A 14,230-nucleotide genomic window follows, 5' to 3' on the forward strand; every position below is an offset into this window, starting at 1 on the left:
CTTCCCTTCCCTTCCCTTCCCTTCCCTTCCCTTCCCTTCCCTTCCCTTCCCTTCCCTTCCCTTCCCTTCCCTTCCCTTCCCTTCCCCGCTGTCGCTGCCCTCCCTCCGGGAGGCTCCTGGCAGAGGTGCCCACGGGCCCGGCCGCTCCCGCCGCCCCCTCACGCCGCCGAGGCCCCGCGCTCCCGCTGTTCCAAGGTTTCCTCAGCAAAGCCTGCCCCGGGAGCGGCTGCCGCTGCAGTGCCCGCTCCGTGTCTGCAGCTCCTTCCTCGCTGTGTCCCACACCCGCCCTGCTGCGGTTTGCTCGCTGTTACACCGATCTCACATAAAGGCGAGGGCGAAGGTGTGCGGAGCTCCAGGCTGGAGCCTCGCCCCGGTCCCTGGGAAGGCGGCGGAGCCAGTAACCCCTGGAGCCGTTTGCAAACACAGCGACGACACGGAGATGTCTGGGATCTGTCAGCACAGGTTGCAAAGGGCTTCCATCCCTGATGCCTTCTGCGTGGAAAGTACTAGAACGGTAGATTCAGATTAGAGGTTAGGGAGACATTCTTCCCCGTGGGGGTTGTGAGGCCTTCTTGGTTGCCCGGAGCAGCTGTGGCTGCCCCATCCCTGGAAGGGTCCCAGGCCAGGCTGGATGGGGCTTGGAGCAACCTGGGCTAGTGGAAGTGTCCATGGCAGGGTCTGGAAAAGGATGAACTTTAAGGCCCTTGCCATTCTATGGCAAGTTCAGGGGATGAGGAGAGGGTCATGGATATTGTTTGCTCTCCACCCATGTGCAGTTCTGGGCTCCTCAGCACAAGAGAGACATGGACATACTGGAGAGAGTCCAGCGAGGTGCCATGGAGATGATGAAGTGGTTGAAGCCTGTAAGGAAAGGCTGAGACAGTTGGGGCTGTTCATCCTGTGGAACAGCAGAGTTGGGGAGGGCTCATCCAGGTCTGCAAACACCTGCAGGGAGCGTGCAAAGAAGAAGGAGCCAGGTTCTTCCCAGTGGTGCCCAGTGCCAGGAGCAGAGGCCATGGGCACACTCTGATCCACATCAGGAAATAGCTTTTCCCTGTGATGGTAACCAGAGGCTGGCTCAGGTTTCCCGGGGTGGCTGTGGAGTCTCCAACCTTGGAGGTGTTCAAAACCAGCTGGGATTTTCTGAACAGCCAGCATTAGCTGCCCCAGCTCGAGGCTGGACCAGATGACCTCAGGAGTTCTTTTCCAACTTCAAGATTCTGAGATGCTGTGAAGCATTTTGTATCAAGGTGTGGATATGCGCACTCCTATCATAATAAATAAACAGTATTTCTTGAGGTTGTCTTCCTATGAACTGACATTTTAACCATCTACCCCCAGCACCAGGCATACAGCATTGCTCATACTACATTTGTTTCTCATCTAGTTAAATAATTTTTTTTTTCTTTGTCATCATGGGCAAAGAAAGTCTTTTTTCTAGCTGACACATGTAGCATCACATCCTTGATTTCCGAATCAGTGTCATCACTTTTCTTCTTTTGGAGGCGATTGCCAGTTTCCAAAAACGACCAAAAGGACAAAGGGAGTCACAAACAGAAAACATTTTCAAAATTGCAACTGTTACCTCTAATTTTAGCACATATCTATGAAAACCTCTAAATTGTATCTAGAATGAGAGCTGACATTTGTTACACAATTTACTCAGAGCTGTCACAGTCCTGAACAAGTTGTAGCTTGCCGGAAAGCTGTGGTAATTTGACGGATTGTGATAATTAAGAAATGTAATGCCAATGGGAATTTAGCTCCATCCCTCGGATGGCCCAGGAGGAGAGACAGCCCTGGGGTGGCTGGGGTCCCTTCCTCAAGACAGCAGATACACAAAATGCTCTAAGGAGAGTCTCTGTCTTTCAGCATGACCTAAAAACCACCTTCCTCTTCTTATTTATAGTCCAGTGTGGTGATTTGACAAATCTGGAAGCAAAACATCTTCCTCCTCTTTGTTTTTCTTTTAAAATTTAATTTTTTTCCTTTAGGCTTGTTTTGTAAGGGCTGTGGAACCCCCACCCCTGGAAGTATCCAAGGCTGGACAGGTCTTGGAGCACCCTGATCTAGTAGAAGGTGTCCCTGTCCATGACAGGGGTGTGGAATGGGATGAGCTTTAAGGTCCCTTCCAACCCAAACCAGTCTGGGATTCTGTAATTTAATGTGGAAAAGACAAAAGCTGTTGATCTAAGGAGACAAGGTACAGAGCAGCCCTGTGCATTTGGGAGGTGCTGAGGCCTGAGTGGAGAGCAAGACTGGTGGCACCTCAGAGAGGGAAACCCCTGGATGAAATACCCTCAAGCTACATCCAACTACATGTGAGACCTTAACTTTTATTTTTAACCTGTTTGGGGTTGTTGGTGCTTGCTTTTTAGCTGGGGGAAATGGTTCTTCCCAGGTGCCGATGTGTTGAAAAGTGTAAGGAGGCAGGCAAGGACAGTGAGACCCATTTTATTTTTAATAACAAACATTACAAAGCCTTGAGCATTCATGTCTAAGCAACTGTCAGTTTTCACATCAGCGATTCATTTGTTTCTGCCAGACGTCTATGTTGTAGTAAATTACCTTGAGCTGCTTGCAAAACTTGCCTGTTACAAAACTGTAATTAATGTTTCAGAAACTCGGGGGAAGATTTGTTATTGGCAGGGTGAGTATGAATCCCCAGACACAAACATTCCTCTAAGATAACACCGTAGCCCTTGGTGTTACCGACCCACACATGAAAAAAGTGGTGTAACTTAAACCAGGGTAATTAATTACACAGATGTCTTCTGTATGCATTTAAAACCATTTACAGCTACCACTTTGGCTTTTTGGTCTCCCTCACTCCCTGCCCTCTTCATTGCCCCAAACTGTTTTTTTCTTTTTCTTTATTGACACAAATATTGATGAGCTGGTGCATGTCATCACTGAAGATCCCTCTGTACAACCACTGATCCACCACAAACACAGAAAAACCTGCATCTACCCCACATCCATCCTCACCCAGCACAACTTGTAGTGGTTATGATACTCTCTTGCAGTGATGGAGCCCTGACCTTAAATCCCGAGTCAAATCTAAGAGAACAAAGCCATGTATCCCAGTGAGTTTGGGAACGGGAATAAGAACCATAATGTGGCAAAATCCCAATGGAGAATGACTGTTTCATACCCTAACATGCTTCTGAATCCCATTTGTTGGAATTTGGTGTATTCCCAGTTGGAGACATGATAAGATTTCTTGCAGGGAGGTTGCAGTCAAACCCTGCTGAAATGCCAAGGATGCACCTTGCCCACATCAGCTTTTTCTGGTGCAATACCAAACCCATTCTACTACTCGACCAGAAGACCAGGAGAATAACTTCCAGACAGCCAGTTTTCTTCATCTGCAGGCTCCAGAGAGTATAGACATGCTCCAAGGTCTGGGCAAGCAAGGACCCTCTGTGCAATCCTCTGAGCTGACAGCAGAGCCCTGGGCTTTGTGTGGCTGTGCCCGAGAAGAGCTGGCATGAGCAGCTCTGCTGATTTATGAGCACCTGAGGGGCTCCTCATGGCTGCTGAACACCAGTGGGATTCACAGTGACCCCTCTCCTTCTCCAGTTGCCTCTGAGAGAGTCACTCCCACTCTCCAGTCTATGGCAAGAGAGCCTTCTCAAGATCCTCTCTTGGTGAAGCAATGTCTCCTGGTCTGCAGTGTCCATTCCCTCTCCTGATGAAGCAATGTCTCCAGTGGCTGCAGTGTCCATTCCCTCTCCTGATGAAGCAATGTCTCCAGTGGCTGCAGTGTCCATTCCCTCTCCTGATGAAGCAATGTCTCCAGTGGCTGCAGTGTCCATTCCCTCTCCTGATGAAGCAATGTCTCCTGGTCTGCAGTGTCCATTCCCTCTCCTGATGAAGCAATGTCTCCAGTGGCTGCAGTGTCCATTCCCTCTCCTGATGAAGCAATGTCTCCTGGTCTGCAGTGTCCATTCCCTCTCCTGATGAAGCAATGTCTCCTGGTCTGCAGTGTCCTTTCCCTCTCCTGGTGAAGCAATGTCTCCAGTGGCTGCAGTGGCTGGGGAGCACCATGGTTTCCCCATACATTTCCCAGGGTGACAAGGGCTTGAGCTGTTCTTGCCTCTGTGCCTCCACTTGCCCCATGTGATGGCAGTGGGATGGCTCTGTGAACCAGAGAGAACAGATCCAGGCTGGTAAAGCTCTTCAGGGAAGGAATTAAACTTTGAATCATCCCTCATCATAGAATCATGGACTCATTTCGGCTGGAAAGGCCCTCCAAGATCATTGAGTCCTACCATTAATGCAGCACTGCCATGTTCACCACCAAACCATGTCCCCAGGTGCCACATCCATTTATGTTTAAATCCTTCCAGGGGTAGGGACTCCACCTGGGAGTGGAGTCAGTGCCTGAACATCCTTCCAGTGAAGAAAATTTCCTTAATATCCAACCTAAACCTTCTGTAATACAACTTGAAGCCATTTCCTCTCATCATCCTGGGAGCAGAGCCCAAGCCTCACCCAGCTGTCCCCTCCTGTCAGGAGTTGTGCAGAGCCAGAAGGTGCCCCCTGAGCCTCCCTTTCTTCAGGCTGAGCTCCCCTGACGTGCTCCAGGCCCTCAAAACTTTGTCATGAGGGGCCCAGAACTGCTCCCAGGATTCAAGTTCAGCTTACACTTAGTCTAACAAGCGGTTGTGTGGGCAAAAAAAAGACTGAGGTACTTGACTCCCAGGTGGGATCCAGCTGCTGGGGTAGAGGGACCACAGCCCACATTGCTCCTGGAAATTCTCCCAAACTTTGGTAAAAAGTTTAAACAAAAGCTTGAGAAAATTGCAGGAAAAATAATTCCATAAGGGTTCTCTGTCTTAAACTGCCAGTGGCACACTCCAAGCAGTATCAGTACAGTTGTATCTTGAAAAACTTCCCCAAAAAGCTCCAGAAATTGCTTTGCACGCTCACAAAAAGAGGGATGGGACTGGCACAAGGTCAGTACATGGCACAGGTGTAGCTGAGGGGTGAGTGGGATGTTTTTCCCAACAGGAGGAACAGGCAGCCAACATGACCAAGTTTAAGATAAGGTGGGAAAGAAGAGGTCAGTAGATTAAATTCTTCTGCTTCAAATTATCACACAGAGGTAGGAGAGGTATTTATTAGAACATACCAATATGTTTCCAGATGTTAAACAAGGATTAAGGGCAACATAGCCCCAAAACAAGGGGCTAATGTGCAGAAGCTAATTCCACTACTAGAATAAGGATAAAATAGCTCAGAAATGGGGATTTCTGGTGCACAGGCCCCTCCCCTCACCCCCTCAACCTGTGCCACTTCTTCCCTGGCACTTACATATTTAAGTACCCTTCTTCGTGCTTCTGGTTGTTGAGATGACCTCTGGCACTTTCCCAGGTGCTCACAAGGAACCCTGCTGATCCTCCCCGTGGTGTAGTTAAAAGGTCATGGGGGACTGGGAAGCATCTGAGCAATTTAATATGGAGCTGGGTGTGAGTGGGGTGGGTCCAGCCCCAGGCAGGGCAGCACATTCTCAGGCTTTATCCCACAAGCTGTGCTGAGGAGCTGGATTTTAAACTGTTCCCAGTCTGGGGCAGAGGCTTTTCTTCATAACTAGGGACAACAGGATAACTAGAAATCAGAGGACTTTTCTTCTTGCTCTTCAAACCTTCAAGTTTCTAGGAATCCCACAGGTGAGGCAAAAAAATCCTCTGTGTTTGTCTTCCATTTGACTTATTAATGACATACCAAAGGCATACTAATGCATTTGGATCAGGAGCTGGGATCCACCCTGGGGAAATCAGGGCACTCTGCTGCTCTCACTCCCTGGGTAATCCTTCCACCAAGCTCTCAGTCCAGGGAAAAACCAGCACAGTGGAAAATCTGCTAAATTTTCAATTTGGTTTTGATTTTGTTAACACAAATGTCTTGGCTACAACTTTGTGTCTTGCACTGTTTCACACATGAGGGCAGAGCCCCCCATACCTACTGCAGGGGGATAAATGTAGACAAGTCAGTGCAGCTTCAGCCTCCTACATGTCCTGTGCCTCCTGCACCACCTCTGCCTCTACTTATTGCACCTGCACCTCCTCTTCCCCCTGCATTTCCTGTGCCTCCTGCATCTTCTCTCCCTCCTGTGTTGCCTCTCATTCCTGCCTTGCCTTTGACCCCTGTTCACCTTTAGTTCTGCACCCTCTGCCCTGTGGGACAGCCCAAACTGGTACCACACAGGACACAGTTCCATGCCCCTGTGAAAGACCTTCTGGAGACTGGCTGGAATTAATCAGCAGGAATTACTCCCCTGGAGAGGTCACAGCTGTCAGCCACATGTTGTGGGGCTGCAGCTCCTGAGAAGCAGTATTAGATGCAATATCAATTTCCTGAAAGTTAGAGAGTCATAAAATCCCAGAATGGTTTGGGTTGGAAGGACCTTGAAGCTCATTTTGCTCCACCTGCTGTGATGGGCAGGGACACTTTCCACTAGACCAGGTTGCTCCAAGCCCCATCAGTGCACAGGGTATTGTAAGAAGTGCAGGGTTCTGAATACTTTTTGTTCAAACCAAGCTTTGAGAGAAAGGAAAAAAGATAGGAAACTATAAGGGGGTGTGACAAATGGGCTTTTCAGGAATTAAAAAAAAATATAAGATTTGTTAAGAAGAAAATTCTTTTTATGCCTTAAAAACATGACAGACGATGCCGAGAAAGCACTGTAATGGCACAGTCAAAAGTCATCTGAAAATGAAGTTTTCCATTGTGGGCCTCCTTTGACCCCATTAACTGCAGACATTAGAGCATTTCATGTCTTTTTTTTGATCCTGTTAGGCATCCATGGGGCCTCAGCTAAGCTGGGCTGTCACTCAGGACACTGAGCAATGGGCTGTGGTGGCTCTGATGTGTCAGCAAAAGATGTTTAACTGTAGGAGAAACAAATGTCTCTGGCCTTCAAGAAACAATTTTCCAAAGGTTGAACTCGTATTGACTCATGCCAGTGTAGCAGAGAAATGCACTCAGCACTCTCACTGCAGCCTGCCGGGAATCAGCAGCATTTCCTGTGAGGGAAAATAGTGGAGAGGAGCCAGGAATGAATAAGCAGCCTCACTGCATTGTGGATCATAAAACCTCTTCCTATGAAAGGGCTAAGTAGGGCTTGTTAAAGCATTGATGAAGCCAGAGAATAAAATTACAATGAGGTATACAGGAAAATTATCACCTCCAGGTAGGTAAGTAGGTTGAGGTAGGAAGGAAACAGGTAATAAAGGAACTGGCCTCTTTGGGAGGTAGCTTATGTCATCTTCTCCTGGAGCACCTTTCCATGTCACAGAATACCCAGTGAAGAAATCCCTCCTGATATCCAACCTAAACCTCCCCTGCTGCAACTTGAGGCCATTTCCTCTGGTCCTACTGCTGCATGTCACATTCCTCAAGAAGGATGTGCATCTCACCAGGACCTCAGGAAGAGCTTCTGCACTTCTGCCCACGGCACAGAGACCACGTGTGTCTGGGACAGTCTTTTTGTTCCCACCACTGAAGTGGCCTGAAGGAAGCCACTGGAGTTTGCTGGAGGGCTGTGATGTGTTTTTGAATGTCCTGTGGGAGGAGTTGAGCTGGGCTAATGCCAAACCATGGCAATAGATGAGCATTAAACAGGACTTTGTCTCAGGGTCCCATGGCCAGCAGCAAAAACATGGTGAGTGACTCCCCAGTGTGGAACCTAGACCAGATTGACCTTTTGATGCTGTGAAATCCTGCAAGAATTTTTTTAAATTAGTGAAATTTGTTGGCAATGGTACCTACAAGCAACAGTTTTTCTTGTCATCAGAGAAGAAGAGGAAGTGAGAACATGAGAGGGAAAACAACATGGTGGCACTGAGGTCAGTGGAAACAAGGAGGGAGAAGAGGAGCTTCGAGTGTGGGAGCTGAGAATCCTCTGCAGGTCGTGGTAAAGACTGTGTTAAAACAAACTGTCCCCCTGTAATGCATGAAGTCCAAGGGGATGCACAGATCCACTCACAGCCCATGGGAAAAGCGCTCACACCAGAGAGAGTGGATGCCAGAGAAGGCTGTGATCCAGTGGGAAACCCAAATGAAGAGAGAAGGCTTCTGCTGCCAGAGAGAGATAGAGAGAGCTCACAAACTAGAGCAGCCTATCCCTGGGGGACTGCACCCCATGGACGAGTGACCCACACCACAGCAGTTTTGGGAAGGCAGGGACAAGACTCCTGTCCCCGAGCAATCAAAACATCTCAAGTGACAAACTGACCAAAACTCCCATGCTTCATCTCCCTGTGCTGTTGCTGGGAAATAGGAAGGGGCTGGGGGGAAAAAAAAAAAGGTGTTTCAAAAGCTTATTTTACTTCACATTATCCTCCTCTGATTGCTAATAATAAATTTACTTTATACCTTTAAATTTGAACCCATTTTGCCCTTAGAGTGTTTTTTCTCATAGCCTTTATCTCAACTCATCAGCCCTTTGTTAAATTTTTTCCCTCTCATCTGCCCAGCCCTCTGTAACAAGAGAAGATAAGTGAATGATTCTGTGGGTGCCTGGTGTTTGACCAGTGTTAAACCACAACAGAAAGGCATCCATGACCCAAGGAACTCCAGGCCCTGACAACACAGGCATGCAGACCACTTAGAAGGATTGATCTTATGCTTTCAATAAATCCTCTCTTCTGCCCAAAATCTTTCCATTTTTCCTCGCAGCCTGATTGCAATTTTCAGCATGTTTTTTTGTGTTCTCCATTACATCCTGGGTAGAACTGGCCCAAGCCAGTGCAAAGGCTGAAACCTCCAGCTGAGATCTCACTTTTGATGCAAATTAACTTTGGCAATACCATTTCACAAGCCCAATGCTTCATTCAAGGGCTATAGCACAAAAGAGCTGAAGAAGTGTGTGTATCCAGAATTAGGGCCCTGGCACAGGTTGCCCCAAGCCTGGAAGTGTCCAAGGCCAAGCTGGACAGAGCTTGGAGCAACCTGGGATAGTGGAAGTGCCTCTGTCCGTGGCAGGGGTGGAACAAGATGAGCATGAAGGTCCCTTCCAACTAAACCAGTCTGTGATTGTGGTTCACTGAAATTCAAGTGCAGGCTGGGGCTTCTCCCCGCCCACAGTGGAGCTGCAGCCTGGTCTGTGGTTACAGCTGAGGGTCATTCTGCTGCTTCTTGTCATTTTGGCCACCACAGTGACTCCATGGCTTGCAGGAGAGGGAGACTGGGGCAGGCAGTGTCAGGGGGAGCCCAGCAGTGATGCCAGTGTGATGGTCTGTGCAGGTGGGCACCCAGGAGGCTGCAGCACTCAGCAGGCCCAGGAGGGGCTCCAGGGGCTCCACTATGCCAGCAGTGCACTGAGAAAGGCTATCCCCAAACTGGAAAGGCTGTGCTAGTGATTAAATTGCAGATTTTCCCTCATTAACACAGATGCCAGAGAGATGTTTTTAAAAGGATGTGAGAAACTCAACAGCTGTTGAATTTGCACAGCCAACATGCATGAAAAAGCCCCATGGCAGGAGAACACAGTTCTCCCAGAGGAGCTGCTCTGCTCTGCTCTGCCCTCCCAGGCATGACCCTCCAGGGACACCTGCAAAATAACTTCAAAAAAGAGAATTATAATTTTCAGTAATGCAATGTGCCATTTGTATCTCCACCAGACATGAGAGATGCACCACCTTCTCTGCCTCTGCTCTTGCCCAAATGCTTTTGTATTCCACAGGCAGTGACAGCCACCTTCTCCTTCCAGCTGTGAAAGATGCAAACCTGCTGGCTCAGCTAACCTGCCCTCTGCTCTCCAGGAACAATTTCTTCTTCCTCTCCAATTACTCCATCTATTAACACAATAAAACTAGGCTCAGAAGGGTTTTTCCTTGTGAGAGTGGTGAGGCCCTGGCACAGGTTGCCCAAAGTCGTGGCTGTCCCATCCCTGGAAGTGCCCAAGGCCCAGTTAGATGAGCCATAGGTGGAGTTCCCTGCTGAGAACCAATTCTTTGGTGATGTTTCCCTTGCTAGAAATGATGACAGGCTGCCTTGGGCTGCACTGGTGCTCTGCTTTGCTCTGGAAAGCAGGGAGGTTATCAGGCCACCACAAGCTCCCTGCATAACATTGGAGCTGTTTGGACCACAAGGTTTAGCAAAAAAAAAAAAAAAAAAAAAAAAAAAAAAAAAAATTCCAAACCTGGGGAAAAGACCAGTAACAGCAAAAAAAGGAGAGGAAATCATGGGCTTGGGAGGTCCTTCCCAGAGGACAGAGTGAGTGGGACATTATTTCTGTATTTCTTTGTATCATGAATGGTTTCTTACCCAGAAATTCACTGCTGCACAGAGTGTAGCAAAGTCCCTCTGCACTGGAGGCTGCAAAAGGGCTGTGCCACACTCTGAGCTCCTCCCTGAGCAGCCTGGCACAGGCCCACAGGCAGGGAAGGACATGAGCAGTGCCCCAGGGGTGCAAGCACTGCTGCACACACAGCTCAGGAGCTTGTTGGACCTGTGGATGCAGCTCCTGACCTGCAAAATACACAAAGGCATCTAAACAAGCACATCAAACCCTTGCCAGACTCCCAGAGTGCTCCAACACCCCAGCTCTCCTCCAAACCTCTAAAGTCACAGGCACATTTACATTCCTCAGGAAGTTTCCACAAAAAAGCAGTCCAAGGACTTCCCAGAGGATCACCTGAAAAGATGCAGAAGCATCAAGTACCTGAAGGTAAAAGCAGTCATTAAAAAGGCATAAACAAAGGGCATCATGATTGTTTTGCCACGTCTCCAGACTTGAAAGGAGGCTGAAATAACCTTTATATAATCCCATTAGCATTTTCCAGTGAATACAAGGCATTTTAGGAGGCTGAACAATATCTTTTCTTATCATCCATAAAGGTTAGAGGTATTTATCTGATTTAATATTTTATAATTTAATATTAAGTGACACAGAAGAATAACGCAGGCAGGCCAAGAGGTGGCTGCAGTGACACAGCAGAAGCCACCCTCTGCTCTTCCAGCAATGCCCAATGGCCTGGGCATGAGCCAGGTTTGGGAACAACATCCCTTGACCATCAGCTCTTCAGAAAAGCGGATTTTGTGTTGTGCCCTGCTGTGGTGAGGGCCCCAGCTGCCAAGGTCAGCTCCCCCACACTTACAACACTGCCACCTGACCCTATTTCAGTGTCACATTTGCAGGAGCTGGTGCTCTACCATCACATTCCAGGGGATGAAACATTTTATAGAATCATAGGATCATGGAATTATTAAGGTTGGAGAAGCCCTCTAAGATCATTGAGTCCAGCTGCCAGGTTCACCACTAAACCATGTCCCCAAGTGCCACATCCACGTTTTTTTGAACACTTCCAGGGATGGTGACGCCACCACTGCCCTGGGCAACCTGCACCAATGCCTGATCACTTTTTCTGTGAAGAACTTTTCCCCAAAACCCAATCTAAAGGTCCCCTGCTACAACTTGAGTCATTTTCCTCTCATCCTATCCCTTGTTCCATGAGAGCAGTGCTCAATCCCCACCTGGCTGCACCCTCCTGGCTGGGGGTCCACAAGCAGCTCCCCTCTGAGCCTCCTTTCCTCTGGGCTGAGCCCCCCAGCAGCTCCAGACCCTTTCCCAGCTCTGGACACACTCCAGCCCCTCCATGTCTGCCTTGGAGTGAGGCTCTCTTGCAGTGCCTGCATCTCCAGCCTGCCTGTCCTCTGTGCTTTCCCTTCTCAGGAACACAGCCTTGACCAAACTGCTGCATCCTCCATGGAGGGAAGGAGTGAGAGAAGAGGGAAAGTGCAGGGGTTTGGTCTCAAAAACAGGTTCCAGTTCCCAGCAGGACCCAAGGCAGGCAGTGCTGATGTGGTCAGGCACCAATGCTCTCCATAATGGTGACTTTGAAGCTGGAGGAGCAGCAGGTCAGGACCAGCACCCCTCTCTGGGACCCCAAACTGCCCATCTCACATGGGGCAGCTGGGGACATGGGACCCCATTTCTCCAGCCATGCAGTCCTTGAGTAAGTATTGCCTATTTTTCATCTCTGGTAGGGAATGGAAATGAGGAGGTTATTCTTTGCTGCAACATTCTGGAAAGTCAGAGCTGAAATCTCTCACTTTTCTCTTCCATCTGTTTATTTTTACCACTTAATAACACGTCTGTCTCGTCAACTATTCCTGACACCGTGGCAAGAAAATCCAACTCAGTGAAGACAGATTTATCAAAGAGACATTAGTTCTTCCTCACTGTGTGACACCACGTCAGCTCTTCTCCTGCACATGAAGTCTGGTCTGTAATTTCAAAGTGTGTCTTCTATCCCTTTGAGGGGGTGATATGACCAATATATTTGAAATTGTTGCTTGTTATGTGAAAGGTTATCCAAACTGTGAAGATAAGAAGCAATTTCAAGTGCTTCAAGGAGCCTCCTTTTTTTGATGTGTTTTTCTCTTCAGTGCCACATGATGTTACAGACCTAATTTCAAGAGATTAGTAACAATTGCAAAACAGTAACTGAAATAATCTGTGATAGAGGACAGAACTCTGGGAAGGCATGAAAAGTCTGTGCTATCAATAATTTCTCACCATTAATAAGAAAATCGTGGTCTGCAAGCTTCACAGTGACACCAGACCTGCTCCTGCTTCCCCAGGAGGTGCCCAGTCTCTGCAGAGCTGCCTGAATGAAGGTCAGCAGTGTGAATCTCCTCATGAGTCATCTCAGGTTTATCACCTTGACAGTGGATGGCTTCACTTACTCACCCCTTTTGTTTCAAACTGTGCTCCTGGTTTCATTCCTGAACCATCCACCTGATAGGGAGGCCTGAAAGAACTGAATCTGAACAATCTGACATTTTCAAATAAACTCTTTTACCACTTTTTCCTTATTTTCTTGCCCTGCCACGAGTTTTGTTCTATAAGTTTTGAATCCAGCTAAGCTGAACCAAGGTTCTTGTTTGCTTTTTGGATGGGGAGCAGGGACATTTCACTGAAACAGTCTTGAAACTCCCAGTTTGGTGCTCAGAATCCCTCAGACCACCTGTATTCTTCTGGGCATATTCTGTGGCACAACCAAAGCGTTGGTTGGGAGGGACATAATCCAAATTTCTGTTGGAAGCAGGACAGTTGCCAGCACTGGGGGAGGAGAGCAGAGCTGTGGGTGTCTCCATGTGCAAAACATGATGGATAAAGGCTGTCTGTGACACACTGGCTGCGAGAGCAGCACCTGGGTTTAAAGGTTCCCTCCTCACTAGAGCTGAGCCTGTCTCTCCCATTTTTGCCTTGTGCATGGTCCTGCTGTGCTCAGAGGAAGCTGATTCCCAGTACCTGGTGCTCCAGAAGTGATCCTCAGCTAATGAAAGCAACCCTCAGCATTTCAGAAAACAGGTGATTCCCACATCCCATCAGTTCACAAGATCATCCTCTTCACTCCTGTCCACATGAAAGGCAGCATTAACTTCTAGAGAACACAACCTGTCCTTTGGGAAACTCCTTCCTTCCTGGGAGTGAATGGCTCCTGAATGCCTTCAGGATCTCTCCTGCCTGTATGAGAAGCTACTTCCAAAAACTAGGGAAAGAAGACCAAAATCATGTTGTTGAATCTTGGATTTCCCTGCATGTCCCTCTACACATTTTAATACACTGCAAGCACATTCCATCAACAGCACTCTGCCCCTAATGTGGGGTAGGAAATGATCTGGCAGGTTCTGTACATCATGGAAAACCTCTTATTGCAGAACCTACCAGCTTCTGAAGAGTAAATTCAGATTTACTCTGAGGAAGAAGGATTTGTTCCAAAAAGATGGAAAGAGTTAAGTGAGCTGGTAAATGAAATTACTCAACATTGCCCCGTACTGATTTTTCCCCCCAAGAAATGCCTCCTGAAATGAAGGACCTGTCTTGTGTTTCTTTCTTTGGTTGAGGCTGGAGTGTGGCTGATAGGAGACAAATCCACCTTTTTCCTTCCTTTGATGACAAAAATGCCAACTGAAAAGAAACCTTCAGGAATCTGCTGCCAGCAGAAGGGAGCCAGGCTGGGGTGGATCTGCCATGCACGTGTAACACAGCTCTTGACTGCACCTGGGCCCAGGATTTTCCAGTAACAGACTGAAATGTCCAAGATTCCCTGATTTCTCTGATTTTCACTGCCTTGTTTTCTCAATCCTTTTGGGTACACTTGCCTTGTTTTGTCAGGAACTGCCAAACCTCAGCAAATAAGCAGAAAACTGCATCCCAAATGAATTCTGTAGCAGAACATCATATCAGGCTGTTGTCCAAGGTCCTTCCCTT

General features: G+C 48.1%; 2 protein-coding genes and 2 long non-coding RNA genes across 5 annotated transcripts in view; 2 read left to right on the forward strand and 2 right to left on the reverse strand.

The window, feature by feature from the left end:
* Window positions 1-390, reverse strand: part of ZNF592 (zinc finger protein 592) — a 35,711-nt gene extending 35,321 nt beyond the window's left edge. Inside the window, exon 1 of the mRNA XM_064389101.1 lies at window positions 323-390. The gene's annotated coding sequence lies outside the window, so the exon portion shown is untranslated. The remainder of the gene's footprint in view (window positions 1-322) is intronic.
* Window positions 143-1,298, forward strand: LOC135280818 (uncharacterized). Its single transcript, XR_010347640.1, has 2 exons — window positions 143-531; window positions 952-1,298. It is a non-coding gene; the product is annotated as an uncharacterized LOC135280818 (long non-coding RNA).
* Window positions 1,299-2,438: 1,140 nt separating this feature from the next.
* LOC135280816 (mucosa-associated lymphoid tissue lymphoma translocation protein 1 homolog) overlaps window positions 2,439-14,230 on the reverse strand; it is a 33,852-nt gene continuing 22,060 nt past the window's right edge. For both annotated transcript variants that reach the window (XM_064389106.1, XM_064389108.1), the window contains one exon: window positions 2,439-4,142. In XM_064389106.1, the coding sequence (XP_064245176.1) occupies window positions 3,531-4,142 (612 nt within the window). In that variant the 3' untranslated portion in view covers window positions 2,439-3,530. The remainder of the gene's footprint in view (window positions 4,143-14,230) is intronic.
* LOC135280819 (uncharacterized) lies at window positions 13,211-13,905 on the forward strand. The gene is made up of 2 exons (XR_010347641.1): window positions 13,211-13,327; window positions 13,864-13,905. It is a non-coding gene; the product is annotated as an uncharacterized LOC135280819 (long non-coding RNA).

This window comes from Passer domesticus, chromosome 14, assembly GCF_036417665.1.
Source record: "Passer domesticus isolate bPasDom1 chromosome 14, bPasDom1.hap1, whole genome shotgun sequence".
Taxonomy (NCBI): Eukaryota; Metazoa; Chordata; class Aves; order Passeriformes; family Passeridae; genus Passer; species Passer domesticus.